This window comes from Larimichthys crocea, chromosome VIII (genome assembly GCF_000972845.2).
Source record: "Larimichthys crocea isolate SSNF chromosome VIII, L_crocea_2.0, whole genome shotgun sequence".
Lineage (NCBI taxonomy): Eukaryota > Metazoa > Chordata > Actinopteri > Sciaenidae > Larimichthys > Larimichthys crocea.
In genome coordinates, this window is record NC_040018.1 from 4,849,002 (window position 1) to 4,874,817 (window position 25,816).

Below are 25,816 nucleotides of genomic sequence, written 5' to 3' on the forward strand. Positions count from 1 at the left end.
TTTTGAATACATCAGTTCTATATTTTGGAGAATTTCGGGGGCTTTAAACATTCTGATAAGCTGATTAGCACCAAACAGTTCAAACACCACAGCAAACCTACAGGGATTTTACAAAGCTTTTTGTTATTAGGAGTTATTTCTTATCTGTTATTTTGTTCATTCTGCATATTACATTTCATTTGGTACGGCGAAATTTAGCATATTTGCATTTTGTTTTATTATAAACTTGCATTGTGCATGCACTATTGAACTTCTTTAGTGTTTGTTTGCAAGGATGGAAGAATTAACTCGTAGTTTTTGCTAAACGCACAATATATACTGTATATGTGATATGTGCTTATTTATTTTTTATCCATTTCTCTCCTTGATTTTATGTCTGTATGTTGTTGTTTTTTTATACATTGTCATTTTGTTTTACATATAAATATATGTTGAGACATACAAGAACAGAAATTGTGCCAATGATTAATGTGGCTTCCTGGGATTTTGTGCCCAGTTCCTTACAATACCATATCTACAACTGACACCTGCGAGTACACCCAGATATTTTCAATAACATAAAGGAAGATTTTTTATTTTTTATTTATTTATTTTTTTTTATGACCAAATGATACTGATAGCGGCTGAGCTCAGTCAGGTTTACATCCACACCGTGGAGCCACCGGCGCTTGAATTTGTATGCAGCTGCAGTTTGCTGATTTCTGTCCTTTTTTAATATAAAGTTGAATATTTGTTTGGCTTTTGATATTGTTGTTTTGTTTTTTTATCTATTAGCCATGCACCCTTACTATGAGTGTCCTTAATAAAGTTCCCTCATGTTCGTAAATGTTGAGGTCTTTTCACCTCGTCCTTGTTGTGGAGAACACCTTTATAAATCACCAAGCACGTGTGTGTGTGTGTAAACAAAAATAACAACATGCATTTAAATGTAGGAACCTTGCTGTGATTGGACTCCTGCAAATTCAATATGGCATAAATCTAAGCACAATGAGTGAAAAACACAACCTGTTTTGAATACGATTAAACTTGAGAGTGAAATGACTGAAAACACACACAATCTGTTTAGAGTCTCTTATATAAAGCAAGGTCACGGGAAATGGTGCATGACTGTCAAGCGCGGAAGGTGGACATGGTTCACGGCTCACACAATTATACACACTTTGAACATAATCAGTTCTGTGCTCACTGATATTCTCCATAATTTTTAGGGACAGGTGTTCCCTTTCTACTTCATATTCCCTCGCTGCAGCAGAAAATGAACAAAAAAAAAATCTTCTATCTTCAGCAGATATGTCACGCTTAAGTAGCACACATAGACTTTTCTCTTACATGCACCGAGCGCAGTCAGCATCATGCCAGAGGAAGCTGTCTGCTTTCACTGTTCTGAGGGTTATTAATGGGATAAAACTGTCCCGGCAAAAAACAAAAAATTAATAAATAAATAAAAACATTCAGCTGCATGGGAGAATATCAGCCGTGACACCGATTTGTTGTGTCCAGCTGGCGATTATTCTTTCACATGATAACACTGCTGCTAAATAAGTGGTCCTCCTTCTATGAGTGTAAATAATGTAAATATACAAGTATTGGAACATTATTATCTGGCTTTAAGATGCAATGAGCTGTGGACAACATCTTGTTTTGGATGTTAAGGGTTCTGGTTCTGTTTGACTTCAGGCCTGAGGGAAGTGGTTGCAGATACATTGACTTATTCACAAAAAAACATGAAAATAATACAAGGAAATGTGCAAAAAGAAGCATAAAAACACAATTGAATAAATTGTGCAGTTGTCATTGCAGCTCTGATCCACAGTGTGGAGCTATTTTATAAGTTTTGGCCAGCAAAAGTAAAGCTTGTCAACAAATGTACACGACATGTTTTATTTTTGCTTGAAATAAATCTGCAGTTTTCATTTAAATCAAATACATTTCTGTTCACTGTTCATTTACATCTGAAAGGTTTGACTTACAGATTAAAAAAAAAAACATTTTTATGACTATTACTGGTGTAAGCAGACTTTTCACAACAATAGAAGTTGCACAAACACCTAGAATATTGCGGATATGTGAATTTCTTTATAATAAAAAGGCGAAATGTTTTGGTTTTTGGCTATAATTCCACCTTTAATAAGGCTGGTAAATGTAGTGTAGTGTAAATCGTAGTGCTAACTCAAAAGGGGATGTACTGTACGTGTCACTTTGACAGTCGGTAATGAGTTTGAAAAGATGAGGCCGAATCAGACAGCGAGACGGTTCTGGGAAAGGTCCAGGGCTGCAGGGTTTTGGGAAGAGGACACATGGAGGAGGAGTAGGAGGAGGTGGAGGGGGAGGAGGAGGAGGCGGGAGTGGGTGACAGGGAGGCAGAGGAGGAGGATGTGCAATAGGAGAAGGAAGAGGAAAAGTGAAAGATTTACATGAGTTGTATATTTGGGTGCTCTACACTGATAAACAATATCATGCTCGTCATCAGTCACTGTACTCTCTGAACAAAGGGGCATCGGCTGATAAAAGATTTACTGCAGTGGTTTTTGTGGCGATGCCGTGACAACTCTCATCAAATATGAATCTGACAGTTCTGGGGAGGAATGTAGCCATGTGAGTGGACAAACTGTCACTTAGAAAATATCCTGCTGCCTCCACAAAAACAACGTGAATGTTTAAATGAAACATCAATGCCATTTTCTAATCGTGTCCAGCTATACTTTATACTTCAGCGATATCACCTCAATGTTTTTGAGATACTTTTAATTAATCATTAGCCTTGTTACTCCATGCACATCTGTCTGCCAATCATCCATGGTCTTTTATTTATCCAGCTGCATCATTGCCATTCTTCACACATTCTGAGCCACCATCTGTCAAAAAAAAAAGAACAGAATAACTGAGCACCATATCTACGGCTGTTTAACATTTGCTTTACCCGAATACTGACAAAGTCCTTTGAGGTCTGTCCTTGTGATTTTTATCTGCGCTTTGACATTGGCAATCAAGCAAAACAAACGAAACTGCGCGGTACTTCCGAGCAAGTTAAATTTGTGTTTTTCCTAACTTGGTGTGTGCGGCCCCCTGTGATATTTACACAGATAAATACACTGCTCTTTTTCTGGCTTAAATACCGCCACTGTTCACCTACTTTACAGCTCCGCGCTGAAGTGTCGGTACATGTGAGAAGACATTTAGTTCACGAGCATTTCTCCTGCATTTGCTCTAATTAGTCAGCCGGCTCGTCTCTGTTGCGAAAACGTGACTTCACGATTCGCGTCAGCCACTGTCGACACGTTCCGCATGTCAGATGTAACGTGGATTCCTCAAATGTGTTGTATGATTAAACATGTACTGTATGCTCGGAAGCAAAAATCAACCACAGGTCGGCAAGGACGTCTTCTTTTGTGGCTTCGAGTATGTAGTGATTGTAGTCTGAGCTGACTGATTAGTACACAAAGATGAACAATCAAAATCACATTTCTTTTTATGCCCTGGTTGTTTTCAACCTTTGTCTGGAAGCGTGGCGGTTCAATACCCAGCTGATCCTGGCCACAACACACAGAGCTCCAAATTGCTTCCAATGGTGAGCTATGTGCAACCCCTGCATCAGGAGGCCTATAAATACAGACCTCTTACCTCACAGATTTCCTTTTTAAATTCTGTATTATCAAGACAAGATTGGGTTAAATTGGGTTAAGGTACAGTAAAGTTTTGCTACTTTCATGAAATCCGAAACAGATCCAAAAAACAACTAGCAGCTTTAAGATTTCACTAAGATTTGACAGGTTTAGACATTTGAGATATAGAATACCAACAGGCTCCATTGAGTGCTGTGAAAAACAGCATGATCTTAAATCAATTTTTGATGTACTGGAAGCCAGTAAGGACAGCCCAGCACAGGAGAAGCACTGTCTCTTTATTTGGCGCCAGTAAAGCAGCATTTTTGTGGATAATTAGGTGCAGATGGGACAGCAAAGGGTTAATAACCAATGAGGGAGACACACTAGTGAAATGACGCAAGAAATGAATAACATCTCTATGGGTTAAAGCAACATGATGGAGCCTTTCTACCATAAAATAGCTAATTTAAAATCATCCTCTGCCATTTAGACTCGGCTCCGGTTCTGGAGAAGTACATAATGTTTTAGTCAGTGACACACGGCCAACTATTTCATTGATTTTGGTGAAACAGGGTCATATTTTATGGAGAAAATGTTTTCTGGTTTCCCTTTTGTCTGCTCTGCCTCAGCTCTCAGTGATTAAGAGAGTTTATTTTAGGACAGTAAAATACTGCAAACTGTAGCTGCTGTCAGCTGACAAAGGTTACCTCAGTTAGCTGTGACATTATGAGGCTGGGAAAAGGAAGTATTCTGGCTTGGGATGTGAGCAAAATGCTGATCAGGAGTCAATTTGCTCAAAGGTAAGCCTGGATCAAAGATTAGATATCTTTGGACAAATGGGTTTTCAGTGGTGGAGTCCTAATGGATGGAGCCGGGGAGGCCAGATATGAAAACCTAAGAGGTGCTCTCATTAGGCTTGAGAAGCAGTCTTTGATGTTTTGTTCCTTCAGTCAATATTAGAGTTAAATAAACCTCATGCAGTCCCCTGTGTATTTTTGTATGTGTGTTTTTTAGGGATGCATCCTGCCTATTAATTTGTGTTTCTCCCATAAACAAACATCAGATTTAGAGCTATAAAAACAGAACCTCCTCTTATTCTCCAGAGCCCTACATTTAACTTCTTGTTTTTTTTCTTTAAGCTCATGCATTTAACTCATGGGCTACCCTCTCCTCATCATCATGACTGACGCAAACAAGTAAAAATTACTTTTTAGGCCCTTCAAGGCTTCCACACTCTTCTTTACAGCCAGACCACTCACGCTCTTTGAAAGGACCGGTTCTTTGCCGGGCTGCAGCAGTCGTCCTGCAGAGAAACGTCTGTGTATTTTGGGAAAATGCAGCGACGCGTTATCAGCTGCCCGTGAGACACTTACAGTAATACCAAATATAGCATGTCTATAAACACAACACAATTTGGTGTTAAATCCTCATCAGGCTTATTGTAAAACAATTTAACACCAATCAAACAGGCAGTGTCTTTTTTTCTTTTTTTTTAAAGCCACCGTGCTGTGTCAGGTTTTTGTATTTCTGTGGATATCTGGATAGACTTAAGTGTCACATTGACCTATTTGAAGTGGTTGCTATGAAATTATACCTCAGCAGTAATAAGAGCAAGTGACAGGGCAAGGCCGGAAAAAATATTCCTAATTATTATTATTGCCACCGTGAGGGGGAAAAAAATGCGTCACCAAATAGCTACCTCAGCGTTGATGGTTTGAAACTCAGCTGTTCCTCTCAAATAATGAAGGAGCTGGGCAATAAATAGTTACATTTAGGGAGCCTATCTATGTATTTTAGCTGGCTCTTTGAGGAGGTAGCTGACCTCCAGGAGATTTTACTTTACTGCATCTATTTCCACTGAAGCAATCATGAATCTGTCGTGTAGTGACATGTCCACATTTAGCACAGCGCGGCTATCAAATTTAAAGCATCTTTATCATATATAAAAAGGCGGGGATTTAATATTTTGATCAGTGCTGACAAAGTCTCATTATAGCATATTGATGTTGCAGTAGGTGTTTTTACAGTAAAGTCAAATATTTAACACGCTCAGGCACAAACCCCAGAGAACCTAAAGAGCTCAGGCGCAGATGTTAACAAGCTTGCACAGCAGTTTTGTGTTCCTACACAGTATTTATTCAGTTCGTGAATTAAGTATTTGGGGTTGAAAATCAGCAGCTCATCAGTTGGCAACGAGCCCCCACAAACTGAAAGCAAACACAAACAAGCTGAGTTGTGCAGTAACTTTGTTATCATGGCCTGAGTCTGACACCCTCGAGTCAGGAAAGGTGTTTAATTCTGATCAACACACGCGTTCATAAGCTTACTCTTTGATTTGACTCTTAATAAACTCTTTGACTGTAGCTTAGCAACCTCGGGCACGGCAGGTCTGTCACATGTTGGAGTTGTATGGATGGGCTTGTAGCGAGAGCAGTACTCGGATTAAAATGTTTTAAAAGGTGGTATTTTTTTGTTTGCAGCCTTTCCAAATGCTAAAAGCACAAAAGTGCACTGTGGCAGCCCCGGCCAATCTCATTACCGGAGATACTGTTATATCCAGCAAACACATCAGTTAGTCCTCATCCTGAAAGCCTTTTCTCTCTCTGAGCATTCAAAATAAGAAACGACAAAACAACCACCTTTATCTTGAACTACTCGTTAGTCCTTCGCATTACAGCCAATGTGGTTTCTTTATTTGGATGTCTTCTACTGTGCATGGATATCAGCTGGTGAGCATGCAGACATTACCACTCATATAGGCTTCAGTATTTAGGTTCCAGTATTTTGGCACAGTATCATGTATGTAGCTATCAAGTGCACGTCCAAGACTCCTTTGAGATTCTCGTATTTAAAACAGACACAAAAACGTAAGCCAGAGCCAACATGTGATGCAAGTTAACTTAATTAACTGATAAGATGTCCTATCAGTATTCATTACAAATTATGATTGAATAAAGAATCAATTATTTCAATTATTCAAATTCAAAATTTGCAATTGTTGTCATTGTGAACTGCATATGAACTTAAAGTTTGATTGTAACAGTAACTGAGGAGGGCGGGGTTTAGCCAATAGTCAGGTATCTGCATGACGATATTTTGGTCGAACAGTCTGTCAAACAGAGCCACAGATAAACAGTAATGTATATGCAAGTCAGTCAGAAGTATCAGAAACTTTTGTGGTGTGAGAAACCGTTAATGAAATGAACGGGCTGCCTGGCAGGGTCACATCAGGCAAGTTACTCTCAGCTCTGTGTTAACTTCTTTACCATTTGAAAAAATGCACTATAACAGAAAGTTATTGCAATAATTGTGAAAATAGAGTGCTTGCATTTTAATAAAGAAAGCCCTCGCTCTCAAATCAAACTTCTCCAAAGTTGGAATTGAATTCTGTAACATCACAATGCAAACACACTTTTTTTTTTTTTTTGCCATCTCAGGAACAAATCCGGTCACAAATCACCGGCTGCGAGTCACAGAAAGGCCCTCGCCTGCTAACAGAAAGAGGAAAATTCATAGCGCCATTGAATGTAAATGCAGATGTCATGAATCAGCTGTCCAATCTTTTCTAAGTGGCCATAGTGGGCACAGTACCATTCAAAGCGTAAAAAATGAGATTAATTCGTCCCGCTTCCATGTCGGGGTGCTTCTTATCCTTGGTGTCATCCATTCAAATTTCTTCAAAACTCACCTTTCATCTGGTTTTATTTCTTACATGGGACATAACTCATCTCTTTTAGATTAGCTTCTAGTTGGCGAAATGAGCCATAAATTTCTTTTATGTTGTATTGGTGTAGAGTGCTTCCCCTTTTCAAAGTGCCTGAATAATTCTTTACCCCTCTGTATGTTTTATTGTACAGCAGAGATGTGCTACCACTGGCTGTCTTCAGCTCTGTGTACTGCTGTTCGTCTAATAGATTTATTGCAAAAAACAGGCCGGACTTTCTTAAAGAACATAAATGCCGTGACGTGATTTAAACAAAAACAACAACAACAAAAAAAAGCTCAAATTAAAAAGGAATTAAGGCAAATTAAATCAATCTCTTTGTTATAAAACACTATAGAATTCAATGTATAAAATAAAAGATGGATCTTTTCTTTAAGCCTTTCAACATTTGTCACGGTTCATTCGGTGGCCAGGATCCCTTCATGTCCACCACCACTCCACTAAATCCTCAGCCCCATAATCTCCCATAAACACTCCCCGACTGAGGAGCCCTCCTTGGTACTGCCAGCATGTGTGCGCCAGCCCCATATACCCATTAGCAGCGTTAAGCCTGTGCTTCTCACCCCCACTCCTCGCAGCAAAAGGTGAGTTTGTCTAATGATTACCTCACTTTGCACTATGGGTGGCATTAATCCTCGACTCTGGCACGAAATCTTCAGAAACAGAAGAAGTACTTATCCGTCCCAAACCACCACAGTCTTAAGATGCCTCTCATTACCAGCAAACGTTTGCATACTGCAAGAAATTGAATTTCATTTGCCCAGCATCCCTGTAGTGTTCTCACTCCCACCACTTCATGAACCCCCTTCACTTTTCTTTCTGCTCATTTTCAACCCCCTGCTTTATTTGCATGTTCACACTTCTCCCTCACCAACCTCCATTCTTCTAAAAACCACACACACACACACACACACACAGCAGCAGCACTCTGATTTTCAAAAAGCAGCCTGTGTTCTAGTTAACCAGATCACCCCAAATCCGCCCACAAATAAGAAAACTACCGTAAACAGAAAATCAGAGGAAGACGCTGCCAGTGCAATCACTGAACATTTCTCTCCATTTCTTTCCAACTCCCCTCGCTGCCTCTGCTCTGAGCCGCTCGTCCTCCCAGAGCACTGCAGCTCCTCCTTCCACCTCTCTCATCAGCCGCCCCTCCCTCTTCCTCTCCTCTCTCCCCATCTCTGCTAGGTGCAGCATGTATGTGAGCGTGTGTGAGGCAGCAGAGCCGCCTGTGTGTTTACATGTCAGCCTATCAGTGCTGCCGGATTTAGCGCATCTGGAGAGGACGAAGGCATTTCTCAAATGCCCCTCAGACAAGGGATTCTCATCGCTGCATATATCCCTCTTTCCCATTTGAATCGAGCCCGTCTTGAACCCAGCATCCCTGTCTCCATGCTTTCGGAGGCATTTTGAATTTCCTTGGCAACATGGAGCTGCTTGAATTAGAATTCTCTGCATGACAGTCCTGGTAAGTACTCTGTCTCTATGGTGGGCTTTGAGCACTGAGGCATTGGATCAGATTTATTATGGTGCAGTGTTGGGGCCAGGGGATCGCGAGGGAGCAAATTAATGTCAAGAAGAAAACTGTGTATGGTAGGCAAATGGAAGAGATGGGAAAGAGGAGAATTATTCACTGAGGATGGAGGGCTCCAGATCTTATTTGTGCTTTGTCATCCAGATGGGTTTCATTTTGCAGTGTGCTACTGTGTTTGGAACACACACACACGATGTGTGCATGAATTTGTACTATATAGATCAGATGTGTTTCGTGTTGTAAACATGTAGAAACACTGTAAACATTGTGTTGTGCACGGCTGCATGCAAACACACCTATATGTCCTGCCTTTTTATGATCACAGCTGAAGGTGTGAGGCTGAGCAGGAGAGTGTTTCGTGTTTGAGTGCGAGTGCTTTTGCCAGGGTGGTTGTTGTTGCTTTTCTAATCTGTCCTCATTAACATTCATGTTCCTTCAAATGCCAGCACACCCATCTATCCTCATATTTATTTTTTCTCAATAGCTTTTTTTTTTTTTTTTTTTGGCTTCTGGCTATTTCTTGTGGCGATTAAGGCTCTCGTGCAGGTGTTTGATTTGCCACAGGTTAGATAGATGGGTGGTGGTGAGGTGGTGGTAGTGATGAGGAGGAGGAGGAGGATGGGTGTGGATGATGATGGGCAACTTTATATGATTATATATGCAGGCACCTAATAAACAACCTCTCACTGTTTAATTTCTATTGCTTGTTCTATTTGCATTTTCATAATCATGGCTGCAACGCTCCAGCAGACAGACAGCTACGAGGGGACTCTTTCTCTCCGTTTTTTAAACAGTGCAGTAACAACCTCTGCAAGCCACAGACCTCCCGACAGTCTCTGAGTGAAGGGTCTGCTCTTCCCGTCATCGCTTTATGAGCTAGACAAAGCTCCTAATTGGGCCCCTGTAATCAGGTTATGACAGCTGATTGGAATCTTTATTTTTTGGTTAGTTATTCACGCGCGTCGCTGTGTGTGTGTGTGTGTGTGTGCGCACGTCTGCGCCTCCAAAGCACTAAACACAATATCAATTGACTGAAATGAGCAAGCCATGTGTATGACTGGAATTTCTGATTACATCTGGAGAACAAATAAGTGATTAAAACCCTCGTTATGACTGGACTAACTGTGAGGATCTCACTGTGTGTCAGTGTGAATGCATTTCAGCACAAGTTGCTAATTATGCAATCTGTGCACAATTTATGTGCACGACGCGGCCGTACATCAAGGCCAGAGAGTATACGATTGATTGCACTTTATATTACCCTGCATTTCAATGAAATTAGCATTGATTTAATTAAATAGGAAGCAAACGTATTTGAAATATTTAAGCTTTACCACAATATTTAACCTACATCCATTTCTTTGGACCCCAGCCCAACTAATTGCAGTCACATTAACTAATGGGGATCTAATCGTTGCTGACATATTACCGTACAAAGATGTTGGAAATTTGTTACCGAAGTGTCTGTATTTACACATACCTCCTGTATATATGGAGTAGTATTTAATTTTTAGTTAATTTTATTTTTATCTCTGTAATATAATCTACTCTTTGGCACCGTTTTGGTCTTCAGCAACTCCTGAATATATGTCCCTTTAACTGCTAAATGCTACGTTATGTTCACCAGCTTGTTACCGACCACATTTATCTGTCATGTGGTGCTGGGCAGGTAGAGTAGGTTTATCAGAGCTTTTTTTTTAACTGGAAACAGCTGCCTGCTGTGGTTGGAAACCACACCAACAAGAGTGTTGAGACTGAACCACATTAATGACGACTCTGAGACCAAAACAGTGAGCTAAAAGACACAAAAGAGGGGAACTGGAGAGTCAGGTAACCAAGGTGAGTCGGGATTCATCGCTACAACAACAGTTTTCCACAACAGAACATGGCAGCGGTGTCATTTCCAACCGTTTCCAGCCTTTATGAATGTCCTGATGAGATGATTCATGTGATCCGTGAGACCTCTTTAACCTGCCCTTTGTTTGTGATGAGATTTAGTCGATTAGGCTTCACAATAGCTTCAAAGGGTTATGCACAAAGACTAAACTATGACAGGCGCATGTACATGAGGCTTAGTTCAAACGCCTCCACTGGAAATCAGGACCTATTGTTTAGGTACTTGGTTAAAATAGCACAACCAGCTCTCTCCTCTTAGAATAATAGGAATTGTGTGTGTGTGTGTGTGTGTGTGTGTGTGCCTGTATTAACAGTCTATATTAATATTTTTGAATTATCCATAACGAGTGAAGTAATCTGTAGGACCCACATAGACATAAGGGGACACTGGAAAAAGAAGCAATATTAAGACAACTCATCCACAGAAAAGCTGAAGACGTTCTCAAAGGGAGCTGATATATTGATTCTATTCAAATATTACGATTAGTAATAGCAGTAAATGATGACGACAATGCACACACGTGCAATAAAGAACTATGGAGCCTCATTCAAACAAAATAAAACAGCTAGGCACAATCAAAGCAGCAGCGCTGTTCATTTTTCCACTGTGCTTTGCTCCATGCTGTTATATGCTTCTGTGATGCAGCAGACTACATAAAACTATATTGAAATGAAAGTTTGCTACACGAGCACATTGGTAGAGAATAACGTCTCGTCCATCTGAAGCTCATCTGGTTTATTTCTTCTCTTTTTGGGTTCTAATTATAGCCCATTTTTATTTACAGCTGGAATCAGGGCACTCCAGCACAAAACAGTTCATTTGTGATGCCCCAGAAAGGATGCAATGTATCAACTGGCCAGGAAACATCAACAGTGCTACGATTAAAGAGTATTCCGAAACAAGATCCATGTTTGAATCAAGCTGCTGTCACATAACGGGCAACATCCACATCCTTGAAAGAGGAAATGGTGAAAGTGATTGTGGTCAAGACTGGCAGACCACGTGTTTGTACAGTGTCTGCTGGATGGCGAGGTGACAGACGGAGGCAGATCTGTCACACGATACTCAAAGTTGCGTTCTACAAATGTATTCAGAAGGTCAAAGTCCTGCTGCTCTGCAGCAGCCTCCCTCATTTAAATTTAATAATAACAGTTTTATGCAAAATGTGAGGCAGTCAGAGGCTACCAGGAGGGAGGATTAAGGTTGCCTCATGTTCATGCCCCTGCTGGACTCTGGCACTAGTATAAAACAACTTATAATTATATTTACTCGAGCTGATCAGAGTAGGGATCACAGCGGGCTGGCATTTGTAAGAAACGTGACACAGGTGATCCGGTTTCACCTGAAAGAAAGGAAAAATGAAGTGCCCTTGCGACTCTCTGCTGGAACAATGAGTCATGTTTTCATGCCGTTGTGTACTTGTATGTATTTGTCTGTCAATCTTGCGTGATAATGGGTGTAAAGTGCAATGCTGGTCCTACCTGTGACATAAAGTGCTGTAAAAAACAATTCACCCTGAGGGTCAATAACGTCTACCTACCTCCCTTCCTATCTACCTACTACCGTAGCCGGTGATTATCGCCTGAGTGATTTGGTGTAGAAATCTCTCAAAATCTTCCATTGTACTTTCTATGGAGGGCTGTAAGAGGCTTGTCTGAGGTAAAATTGCCTTCAGCATGGCATTTAGCCCTTTCTTTTCAATTCCAGTCCAAAAACATCTTATATTCCCTGATGTGGTGAGCAGGGGATAAAGGTTTTTGTGTAATTTCCTTCTCATCCTACTTGACTTTCAGGAGGAATGGGTGCTAATAAAGAAAGAATCCCTCTTTTGTAGTATTAGTGTTCAACTTTGTCAATGAGCCAAGAGACAGATCTCCATGGTAATACTGTATAGCAGGTTAAATGTACTGCAAGGTCCTGTTTTCTTTTCTCCAATATTTTAATGTGGATCAGGATCATTTAGCTGGTTTTGGTTTCGGATCTCATTCTGAGCCAGTAGCCAAGTCCAACAGCAGAATGCAAATATCAGCCTCAAGTCTTGAATTGAAGCTTGAGATAATAACAAATAATGCTCTGCTGGGCCAAAGGGAATGAACAATTTAAAGTAAATAAAGCAAATGGCTGGTTTCGTGTCCAAAAAGAGTATAAAAACATTTGAAAAATAAAGTCTTTGGGTGGCAAATGAAATCACCATTTGGCAAAATGTTTCCATATCAACACAAAATCGGATGACTAAAAGGGCCGTTGGTATTGCTGATCTCAAAAAGAACACTGCAGTCTGCAGCTCTGTGAGGCTTTCAGCCTCTTCCAGTTAATTGTTTTGGTTCACCAGCACGTCTGGTTGAGTCCCTCCGGCTCACACTGACCGACACACACAATATAAAACCGTGGGCAACTGCGTCCAACAAAAAAGCTTATAGTTCAAAAGCTCCCCCACACACTGTTTGTGCATTACCTGCCTGTGTGAAATAGTAGAGTAGGAATCAGGAACCTTTTTGGTTGAGCCGAGTGGAGTCCCTGGTAAAGGTCAAACATCTAGGACGCCAAAGATATATATATATACCGGTATATTTTTTTTTTTCCCAATTGAAACACCAAACAAGTAACTAAAATTTAAGTCATTATTGGACCATTTCTCACATGGCTGGGCAAAAAATCTGTAAGAATTTAAATGTAAAACGCAAGTGTATATGCAATGAGAAAATAGTCATGAGCCAACCTTAGGCCATGGTCATTTGGCTTACATTAGTCACAAGAACACTGCAGTACTTAAAGGTTTTTGGGCTCTGGTTTTCTGCAGCTATTGGTCAAAGTGCTAAGCTTTAATTTTTAATCATAAATGTTCTTGAAACAGAAATTTGCAAGATCTGTATTGTTCTTAAACCCTGATCATATAGATCCATACTCTTCTAAATCCACTCCTCAAGTGGGATCCTGAAATTGAAACCCAATCTGATTACACTCTTTGATCAAGCGTATTTTAATCACCAAATTGAAACCAAATAATATTAATCTAATATATGCAAGGATAAACCCAGATTTCATATGTATCCCATCCAACTGCAGAGCTTCTATAATGATGGTTACACATTGTAACTAGACATCTGTGAATACAGTCTGATGATAAGGCTCAGCCCGTCGGCTATTCACGTTTAGCATATTAGAATATTAGGAGTCATTTTAAGTGTGATTAATATTTTTCGAGGCTTACAGTACAGGAACAGACACCTAATGAGATTAACATTATCAAACATTATTATAATTCTGTGTAAGTCTCTATTACAAAAGCAATGAAGATAGATTCTCACGGTTACATTCAGGTAGACTCAATATACAACAAAGATAGACATCCAAAGCACTCAGAGTTTTGAGTGTAGTAAAGAGCTTTTATTCAGGCATGGCTGACACCCACGTACCAGCAGGAGTCTTTAGTGCTTGACACCATTGTCAGCTGAAACCTCAGAGTGCTTAGAATATTCCCCCTTATTTCTACGCATGCCTCTAACCTTCAACTCCAAAGAGCAACTATGTTTGTTTTTTTGTTTTTTTAAAAATATGTTTTAATTATTTAACATGCTAACCTCATTAATTGTTCTTTCAGACAGTTACATAAGGATGCGAAGTTATAAAATTCATAAATTCAGAATCTTTGTCTGCATGCATGCGTGGCAGAGGGTCCAAGCATATGTGCTCTGTTTATGTGTGTAGCCGAATTACATGCTGTTGTGCCATATCGACAATTTCCGAACTTTGGGAGTACACAGACCAATCAGAGCTGGAAATGCAAGCGCATCCGAATGAAAACACATTCCAGCACCACGATGAAGACACTGGAAAACATTAGGTGAGGTTAATAAAGTGTGGCGTACTGAGGAAGAGCTTTTCAGTTTGTTGTGGCATCTGGAACCAGAAATTTGTCCTTGTTGCACTTAAAGAGTGTGTCTTTCTCCGGCCGGGACTTTAACTTTGTTGTGCAGAAAGTCTTGCATTGCCTAATCTTGTTGTTGGACTGATGTGAATCAGAGTTTTTTTTGTTTGTTTTATTTTGATGCAGTGTTTTAGTGACTAGCACTGTGCTCCTGGGTATCTCTTGTTTATGCAGTGATCCACATAAATTCTTTTATCTGGTGCTGTAATTCCAACGAATCACAAGCTGCCTTTTTCACAGCAGACATTTAGAGACATTTCTGTCAGCTGGAAAAGCTGCTGTTAATAATGACAGATGAGCAGTACTAGGAACCTGAAACAGAATTCAGCCATCAGCATCATCAATACCTGTGCTTTCCGGGATGTTATATGGTAACACTGTCTGCTTTGTTCTTCTTAGTTGGTGCTGTGGCCCATCTTGGCCAGAACTGCCTTGGAAAAAAAATATTTTTAATCTCAGAGGGATCTTTCCTGGTTAAATAAAGGTCAATAAAAAAAGGTCTTCTGAAAAAAAGCCTATTTGTACAATTTTGAAAATATCAGTGCCATCTGACCTGGGCACTTGACTAATCTTAAGAAATGATGACCTGACAATTATCAGGTCATGATAAGGTGAGTGCCTCACACAAAAAAGGGGGGCCGCGCAGGTGCACTACACAAGATGGAGTTGTCGTTCTTTGACCGCACAGGAGATGAGAGGAATTTTGCACCCTGGGCAGCAGAGGAAGAACATGAGAGAAAGAGAGAGACAGAGATGCGATTCTTACTGCCTTACTATTGGACAGCACCCTCAGGGTGCCTTTGAACACAGCGCTGGTCCTGAGGAAGGGCGTACACTCTCTGCGGTCTTAACATGATGGGAATGCCACTACAGGAAAGCAAAGAATGAACAGTTCATTTTAAAAAGCACATATGGAGCAAGGTGAGCAGTGAAATAGGGTTGCAGTACGAGAAAGTAACAGTTAGTCATATGTAATAAAGTAAATCCGTAAACAGCCTTTCATGAGATGACAAGATTTGGGATTAAATACGTATCGCATTACAATAAAAGGCTACAACCAGCTTGGCCAGCCTCCAGTACTACCGGCCATGTTTCCTGACAACTGAATGAACGCCGTGTTGGTCAGAGTGCAGTAAAGGTACTTTGAGATGGACAGTCAAATGGAAAGCCTAATGGAGGCCGTCATTTTCAGTTCCATTAACCACAGTTGTTGGTGATGTGTAGGTAGAAAACAGGCTTCTGTGATCCACTGCTCCATGTCCCCTGGCATCTTCGAGATCATTCATCTACAGTGCCACCTGTCAACCGGAAAACTACCCAGCATGAATGCCAAAGTGTCAGTATCTGCCTGAATTTGTCAGAGAATCACTCTTGGGCTGTACACGAGGGTTGTTTTGTTTTTTTTGGTGCAAACTGCGTGATCATTCATTTTAACACATTTGTGGACCTCTGCCTTCTCACCAACCAAACAAAACAACAAAAATACTATAATTCTGGCTAATTCATTTACACGTTTGATGAACACAAGAAGATTTTCATTTAGAATCAGTTGGCCCTGCTTCTCTCCTCACCTTCACTATAATGATATGTAAACTATGGTTGTATCTCTTGAGTGAACGGATTCTTGGAGAGCCTGAAAACCATTTTGCTAAATGCATGCAGACACCTAGTTGTATTCAAAAATTGCTCTAAATTCTGGTGTAATTCTTTTGGACTCAGCACAATTGTTTTGCATCTGAACAGTTATTATGCAGGATTATGTTGCATGAGGTGTTTGGAGTAGGTCTGGAGTTATTCGGTTTCCCTTGGAACTTCATACTTTTCCTGCCAGGCTCTTTTGTTTTAAAGCAGGCTGTCAGAGAGCTACAGCATGAGAATCTACAGTGCATTGTGGAGGAATACAACCTGACAATAGGTAATTAAATATTAAACATTTTCATTTTTGCTCGATCCGTTCCTTCAAAACGAAGCTTTTGTGCATTTGCCGCACCTCCACTGTGATCATACAATTACCCAGTTTCCCCTCATTTCTCTTGACATTATCACCATCCAAAGTAAAAGTATGGGTGTGGGTATATTCTGAGTAATTTCGTAGGCAAGAGTGCATGCCTTTCTGGCTGAGAGCCTTGTTGGCTCGAGGATACTGCTGTCAAGAAAGGAAAAAAAAGGAAAGATTGAGAGTTTGCTGACCCCACGCAGGTGTGTGTTTCTGCATCTCAACGGGAGTAGTTCCCATGCACTGAGCCATTTTGTCCTTCTCTAAGCATTTGATCCTGGCATGGTGGAACATCAGGCCATGCTGGGTATCTTTTTATTTATTTTTTTTAGGTTTGCAGGGATTGTTACCTTTATCTTGGGCTTCCATTGAGGATTTGTTTTCATGGGATTTCTCATATCTGACTGCTCATTCTTCTGGAGGATGTAGATTAGCTGGTAAGCCTTTCTGGGTAAACAGACTCTTGAGCAAGTAATATTGTAATATACATATTACTGCAGGTCATTGTGTATTTGTAAAAGCATTACGGTCGGTATGTTAAGCCATGTCTGGATCAGCATGTGCTTAAGATTTAGCTTACATCTATAAAAATGAACATGTCAATCACGATGCAATGGATCTTAGGACAGACGTGCATAAACAGCTAATTTTGACTAACGAAGAAAATTAACTGACACAAAATGGAACCTTTTGTCTTGATGAAATAAAGAAAGTGTTTGCTGTTTGGATATCACATTCTGCAGGTGTAGTTCAGTCTCCAAAAAGGAGCCTCTACCGAATGACTTGTCCACCGTAATCTCCCACAAACATTGTCACATCTATGCATTCTTGCTTGTTTGCTTTTTTACTTTACAAAACATACCAGCGGAAGCAATCTGTATCTCTTAAATCCCATACCTATTTACTGTTTTTGTGTGTGTTCCATCCTCGCTAAACATCCACAGAATAATCAGAGCTGTTTGGGATATGTCTGCCACATGTACAAAATGGATGCTAAATGAGCACACTGTTCAGATCTATAATGAAAATAAAGCTAGAAGCAGCACAGTCTGTTATGAACTGTTATGGACAAAAAAAAAAAAAAAAAGAAGCACTGCTGACTAAAACATGGGAAATGATGGTGTGTATACATTTGACTCTCATGAGGAGTCTTACAATACATACTGTAGATTCAAAACAAACTTTGTCCACCAAACATCACAGCTTTTTTTTTTTTTTTTCTTCAGGTCAACTGTAATATATTCAATCGCAATTACAAATGGTGCTACTAAGGTGGCTCTTGTTATCGAATCCCAATAATCAGCATCAGAGAACTATGATGAACAAAAAATAGGCAAATCTCCTGTGTCCAAACTGCCTGCACATCAATCAAGGCAAAAAGCTGAATTATTTAATTTATCAAGGGAAATCCTCAAGCTGCATTGATGATTCATGACAGCGGTCACAAGTTAAAAACTATTCAACATGGACATGATAGACAAATACAGTGTGCACTTAATTGGTTTGCAGCTCAAGAAAAACCTTTGTATTTTCAACTGCCATTTAGTTACTTATGAGTTATTTTTCATGAACTATTTACATTGTTTTGTCTTTGTCCCAATAATAATGCTTCTCAGAATATGCTGCGTGACAAAGGGTACTTAACAATAAATAAAAATAACCAAAGGGCATTGATGTGCACTGATGCATATAGCTCATTTGTCTGCATGCTGCTCCCAGACGCTCAGTGACCCATTAGCACTACACACCTCTCTTCAGTTTGCTGTGTTTCAAACCACAGGGCACCATGAGAGCGGAGATGCACAGATTCAATGCAACGAGAGACTCGACGGTGAGCCGAGCCGAGCCGTGCTTTTTGAGACAAGGCCATGACATAGACGACATATGAGTCATAGAAGGGCAGGAAAGAAAAGGCTAGGTTGGGCTTGTATATTTCATATGTGAAATACTATGGACACTAGGAATGGATAGACTCGAGGTAGAGATAAATCAAGGGATTAAATTTAATCGAAAGACTACATAAAGGGTAAGGCTATTGAAACTGAGAGGTTATTTGCCAACTTTTTTATTTTTTCTTCCAGAATCACAGCTCAAGGTCAAAACAAAGTGGTGATACAGTGGAGTAGATCTGGGCTGTAAGGCCAGATTACACAGATAGTGCACCCCTGCCCTTACTACACTCTGAATCATAAATCATGCATGGTACTCTGGTAAGAAAATCACCACTGCATTTGCATTTGCTTGTTTTCGATTTGCAGTGACATCAGTGAGCCTTACCCTAATTCATATCCCTGACATGACAAGATAAAATCACATTCTGTGTCAAACAGATAAACATGTCAGCTGCTCTCTGCATTGAGCATCTTAGTAATATTTCATTTCACTCAGAGGTTTACCATCTGTCACAATGGATCAAAGTTTAACACAAGTTTGTGTGTGTGTGTGTGTGTCTGTGTGTGTTTAAATGCACTAAATTGCATTGTTTGTTTAGAAATTCTCCTATTCCATTGGAAAATCCTCCATGCTTTCCATTTGTGGATTCGTGTAATTAGTTAGAGACAGAATGGAGTGGGAGGTCACAAAGGAGCTACTGATAGACACTTAAGCTTTCTTTCTGACAGCCTGTTTTTCACAGTGCCCCATACGCGCTGGAATGACACCCAACGTGTCAGACATATACAGAAATTAACAGTTCGGGAGGAAGTGAAAATGAAAGCCGCAATTACATTTCCATTGGAAGTACTCAAACCACAATCCAAGCTGCCTCTGTGTCATGACTTTAACTCACTTAGATTGATGTGTAATTTCTGCTAGTGCAATAAAAAGATCATTCTAATCTTTACTATCAACTTTAATATCTTTTTTAAAGCTACAACAGCTTGCTAGACAGCCAGACAGGTTCTAAAAGGCACTACACCAATAATTTGAAGCACACTTATAAAAACACTCCTGTGGTGAATGAGTTACAGAAAGAATATGCTGTGCAGGTACAACCTGTTATGACAATGGTTATTATTATTATGAATACTTGGACAGAGACTATATTTACTGCTCACAATGGATGTCTTAACATCACCGTTTATCATTTCATTTCATGATGAGGTGGAATATAATTTCCCAATTTTAATATACTACTTTTGTAATCACATGCACTAATGTTTTGCTTTGCTTTTTTCAACCTCAGGCCTTTAGGTGTCTTTTTTGCTCAGTAAAAACATCAAATATAAGCCCAAGTTGTCATTGTGTAAACACTGCACCGGTAAGGCCGGTCCTCTCAATGAAAACAAGTCACTGTGTCATTTCTCTTACTTTGCATGAGTGTGTCGCGCAGATAAAGCTGTGACTTAAATCGCATGATTGATGTGAGAAGTACAGCTCGAAGGTTTTAGCAAGTTAAAGTTCCCCTGAGTCAAAATCAAATAAGGTTTTAAAGTCCACTGACAATCTCCCTCTCCCCATTTATCACCGCTTGGCAGCAATCTCTGTTTTATATCACTGCAAGGTCAACAGCTCAGCAGTGACATGGGATGTGTTAAGTTTACAAATTCTTGGCGGAGACATTTTGAGATGTACTATTGCACGGTGAGCTGCTAATTAAAAATAGTTTGTATAAGCAGCGACAAGGTTTCATTGATATTGACAGTAATTGTTCTCAGCACACTAAGAAGCAAGAAGCACAGGAGGGTGGTTATATTCTGTGACCAAGCCCTTTTATTGATTGGGTGATTTCATTACTTGTTAGGAAAGCCACCACAATGAAATTGAATGCAAGGAAGGAGGGAAGGCTGCAAATATTTTGTGAAGGTGTGCAGATAAAAGCGAAATTGTGGTTTCCAAAAGTTATAAAAATAGATTTTTATGAAGGTTTTATATGACAAAAACATTCTGCTCATACAGCAGGTAATTTATGAGCTGGGGGGAATTGCCAAAATGTGCCTGTAACTCAGGAGGATTCATTAGTATCAGATAATGATTTATTACCATAAAATTTGCATTGTGAATAGAAAAACAATGGTTCAGCTATTATGGTACAGTATTTTAAGAAACATTTAGCATACTATGAGATACAGTCCACTGTGTTTATATCACAGGACATTATTTCAATTTTATACATGTTTAAATATGGGCTTATTTCAGGAAAGCAATCATTAAACACTGAAGATACAGTATATTCTTATTTCATATCCGTTTTGACAGATATATCCATGCCATCTGTTCTCTGTTTCATTTTGTCAGTTCATTAAAAATCGAACTGAGATAAAGAGCTGAATGAAATCCCGATTTGGTTTCTCAGAAACTAATAACAGACATCTTTTTCATGGGTCTTTTCTTCTGATCTATTATGAGTGTAATGCTGCATTGTACAAAATAGTCCTTTTTCTGTAGCACCATTCCACTTTACCCACACCTCTTTTTCCATGTTTCCACAGGTAAAAAGTAGGATGGTGTCGGGGGAGGCAGGAGGGCACAGCTACTTGGTTGCGTGCTGGCAGCCCATCCTGATCCTGATGCTGGGCACCGTCCTTTCTGGATCTACCACCGGTTGCCCCTCCCGATGCGACTGCAACGCCCAGGAGCGTTCAGTCGTGTGCCATCGCCGGAGACTGGCAGCACTTCCTGAGGGTATTCCGACTGAAACGAGGCTGCTAGACCTCAGCAAAAACCGTCTCAAGAATCTGGGACCCGAGGAGTTCATTAATTACCCTCAGCTGGAAGAGCTGCAACTTAACGAAAACATAATTTCATCCATTGAGCCCGGGGCTTTTAGCAACCTTATGAACCTTCGAATTCTAGGTTTGCGCAACAACCAACTGAAGCTCATTCAGCTTGGGGTGTTCACAGGCATGACCAACCTCACCCAGCTGGATATTAGTGAGAACAAAATTGTCATTCTGCTTGACTATATGTTCCAGGAGCTGTATAACCTGAGGGCACTGGAGGTTGGTGACAATGACCTAGTATTCATCTCTCCCCGATCTTTTCATGGCCTCAGCAACCTTGAAAGCCTCAATATTGAGGGATGCAACCTGGCCTCTGTGCCCACTGATGCACTTAGCCATCTGCATAACCTGTTGTCACTTCAATTACGCTATCTCAACGTCACTGTCATAAGGGATTACTCCTTTAAGAGGCTGTATCGGCTCAGAGTGCTAGAGATTTCTCATATGCCTGCCCTGGATACCATGACCCCAAAATGCTTGTATGGACTCAACCTCACATCACTGTCAATCACAAACTGTAATCTTACCGTCATCCCCTACCAAGCTATCAGTCACCTGAGATATCTTCGGTTTTTGAATCTGTCTTTCAATCCCATTCATACTGTGGAAGGAAACCAACTTTCTAATCTACAGAAGCTCCAGGCTTTTCATTTGGCTGGTGGAAGATTAGCTGCCATTGAGCCCTATTCTTTTCGAGGACTCAACCACCTCCGTGTACTCAATGTATCCGATAATAGCTTGAGCACCCTGGAAGAGTCCGTCTTCCACTCAGTCGGAAACCTGGAAACCCTGGCTTTGTATGACAACCCATTGGCCTGTGATTGTCGCTTGCTCTGGGTGTTCCGCCGGCGATGGAGGCTCAACTTCAACAGACAACAGCCCATGTGTGCTTCGCCTGAGGTTGTGCAAGGAAAAGAGTTCAAGGACTTCCCAGACATCCTTCCCTCTGACTATTTCATCTGCCAGAAATCAAAAATCGTGGATTATAAGGTTCAAGAAAGCCATGTAGATGAAGGAACTACAGTTCATTTTGCTTGCCAGGCTGAGGGTGATCCAGTCCCTGTGATAATGTGGCTGTCCCCTAAAAAGGACTACATCACTACCAAAACTGTGGGGTCAAGACTTTCTGTGTCTAATGATGGCACATTGGAGGTGCGTTACTCCCAAATCCAGGACAACGGCACCTACACGTGCATTGCAAGCAATGCAGCCGGCAATGACACCAAAGCTGCCCACCTATTTGTGCATAGTTACTCCCCCAATTGGCCCCACCAGCCAAACAAGACATTTGCCTTTATCTCCAACCAGCCCAATGATGAAGGTGCTAATGTGACCCGGGCCACAGTTCCATTTCCATTTGATGTAAAGACACTCATCATTGCAACCACCATGGGATTTATCTCTTTCCTTGGAGTTGTCCTCTTCTGTCTTGTAATATTATTCCTCTGGAGTAGAGGGAAAGACAGCACTAAGTCAAGTATAGAGGTTGAATATGTGCCACGTAAAGAGGAAACAGAGGAGGCCAGTCCAACTGAGGCATCCGTACAATTCAACATGAAAATCATGTGAACATCAAAAGGAGGCCGTGTAAGCTTACAAACTGCAGTCGGGATGCATACTATCCTCGCTTCAAATATGTACTCAGTCTATGAGTGATAGAGATTGCACAGCAGCAAACGCATCTTGACAATATACCCTAAACTTTTTTTTTTTTTTTTACTTCAGGGACTGAAACTTTAAAAGCAAATGTTGAATTTCAAATATTCAGATTTCTGTAAATTTGTATTGGCAATTCTCAATCAGTATGTTAACATGCACTTAACGACCCAATTACTGCGTCTAACCAAATTAAGGTAATAGTTCTGAATAAAGCACATGGATCACAGTAGACAGATTTCCCCAATAAACTAAGTTTACATGATAGGCTGGATACTGTCTGGAAGGAAGTGGAGATTAGCAGAGAAAGAGTTTTCCTATTAGAACGATCTTGCTGTTAGGATCTTGTTTTTGTTTTTGGTGTCTTCTACTTTGATGGGTGTTCAAAGCACAATAACCCAAAATAAGATCCTCGGGGTGTGAGAAATTATTGATACATTTGAGTATCGCAATATTACCAATTCTCAATAACACTTTTAATTGTTAGTTTACAGGCAAAGATATGTGGCAGTGGTTCAGTTTGTGTTGTATTTAAACCCCTGACCATGCTCAGCCATTTCACTCATCCACTCCAATGTAACAATGTACACACTGAGACAGGAAGAAGTAAGCACAAATCATTTGCAAAAAAAAAAAAAAAAAAGAGCGATGCATGACACACAGGAGAGAACAGAATCACAGGATTACATTAGGGAGCAGTTATTGAATGGAGATTGGAAGCAAAAGATACCGTCATTGTATCCAAATGAATGTCGCAGGTGGACCTGCAGACCTACAATGTTTTGCACCCAGTCTGAATCTTGCCTTGCAGGAAGCACTGAAATTGCCAACAGTGTGACTACTTACCGGGATATCTACTATATCTATATTTACTGATATAGGTAACGTGAATTCCTTTACTCAGATTGCACAAAAAAGTAGATTTATTATGTTGGATGTTATGGGAACTGTGGTACAAATGCAGATTCCATTGCCCTGATTGCAAAAAAAGTGAACTTTTCTTTTTTTAACTAAGATTTTATGCATATGATGCTGTGTTGTTTATACTAAGACTAAGAAGTTTTTCTAAAGTTAGATTTTAAAAGAAAAAAAAAATCACAATATATCACCTTGCTTACAGTATCGCAATATATTGACTTGTAATCCCTGTAATGTAATACGTATCGTATTACAAGATTATTGCCAATATTGGTCCTATTTGAGCCAAAGTTCTGTTACTTAAAAGTTGAAAGTAGTATCTCTATTTTTTTAGTCCCATCAAAAGCGATTGAACATGTCATGAACCAGTCAGTTATTCTAGGCGTCTGCAGCTGTATGTGCAATGTTTAGAAAAATATAGAGGTTAGAGAACATAGTCAGATATTGTAATATTGAGAGTTGTAATATTACCAAACTTTTGCATCTGAATTCTCTGAAATTGGAATCAGTTGGTGGAATAGAGTCTGAGGAGTGAGTGTATATTACCGCCCGTTGTGTGTCAGTGAGCAGTGGCCTTTCACTCTTGCCCAACATCATTAAATTGTGTTTTGATGTTTTCTCTGCACAGTTTTCTCTGCTGCTGCTGTCTGGAAGAAACCATGTCCGAAATTTCAAACAGTAGCCTTTATCTCCATTGGTCATCACAGAGAAGTAAATTTTGTCAATTGGGCTTCAATTTTACAGTCTATTGGTTATGATAAGTGGAGTATTTCCTTAATCTGGTAACAGCTGAATTAGAAGTGAGCATGTTAACACACTGAATCAGAAAATCAGCCAGTCCTACAGTATGTGCTCCTTTCTGCCAACAAAGAAAGTTTGTCATTAAATGTATTGACATGTTCAGCTATACATACTTTTTCTGTATTTTATTCTTTCCTTGTACATTATGCTATGGCACAATAGTAATGCTTTTAATGGCTGTGGGTTTTGAACATATTACAATTGACAGAGCAGATTCAATCAGTAAACATGTTTTTTTTATTTAACTAAACCAAAAGAAAGTGTGCACGAGCACAGTCGAAAATAATCAGATTAACAATGCATCACCAAGTGTAACAAAGTTAATTTGTTTACCCATTTGGCAGCTCAATAAGTGCAAGCACACTATCCAAGTCCTGCGGTTATATTGTCACCAGTGCACCTCAAAAATGGTGACATTATTAATTTGTTGCCTTAAGTAACCCATTTTCCAATTTTCAGCTGAGCAATACCCAATATTTATGTGCAAAATGGGAGTTTTATGCCTATTAAGAATTTTATGTTGTCTAATTAATTTCACAGTCATGGTCTGCTCTGAAGATAATGTGTTCATTAACTCTTAAAATACGTGTTTGAAAAGGGATGGGCAGATGGAAATTCTATTAAAATAAATAACATTTTGTACTACGTGGTGTTCCTTTTATGCTAATCTACTATAAAATGGATATCAACTGTAAGAGAGGTAATATCCTGTGCTGCAAGTAAAGTAATATTTACAGAGCTTATTGCTTTACTTAGGAGGTACACGGTGAGTCACACTTTTAGAGTACTCATCTGACTGCAGTCTTTTGTCTGTGTGGTCATAAAATCATAGTTCATTCAAACCTAGGTGTAATGTTATAGTGTACACATGTACAAATTATGTCTGTGCACTGTAAACCAATATGGCATGTCTGTTAGGCAGTGGTATCATATTTCTGTCTGAGGGTGTTGTGGACCTATAAGTTACAAGGAGCATTGCAGGTGAACAAATGAACATTATTAAGCTTAATGTTCGACCACCAAGTCAGCACAAAGC

General features: G+C 39.9%; 1 protein-coding gene across 1 annotated transcript; it reads left to right on the top strand.

Annotated features, from left to right (window-relative positions):
- The first annotated feature begins 8,372 nt into the window (after nucleotides 1-8,372).
- On the top strand, nucleotides 8,373-25,403 carry lingo1b (leucine rich repeat and Ig domain containing 1b). The gene is made up of 2 exons (XM_010732954.3): nucleotides 8,373-8,797; nucleotides 21,115-25,403. The coding sequence occupies exons 1-2, from the start codon at nucleotides 8,786-8,788 to the stop codon at nucleotides 22,972-22,974; spliced, it is 1,872 nt and encodes a 623-aa protein (XP_010731256.2). The 5' UTR covers nucleotides 8,373-8,785; the 3' UTR covers nucleotides 22,975-25,403.
- Nucleotides 25,404-25,816: the final 413 nt, after the last annotated feature.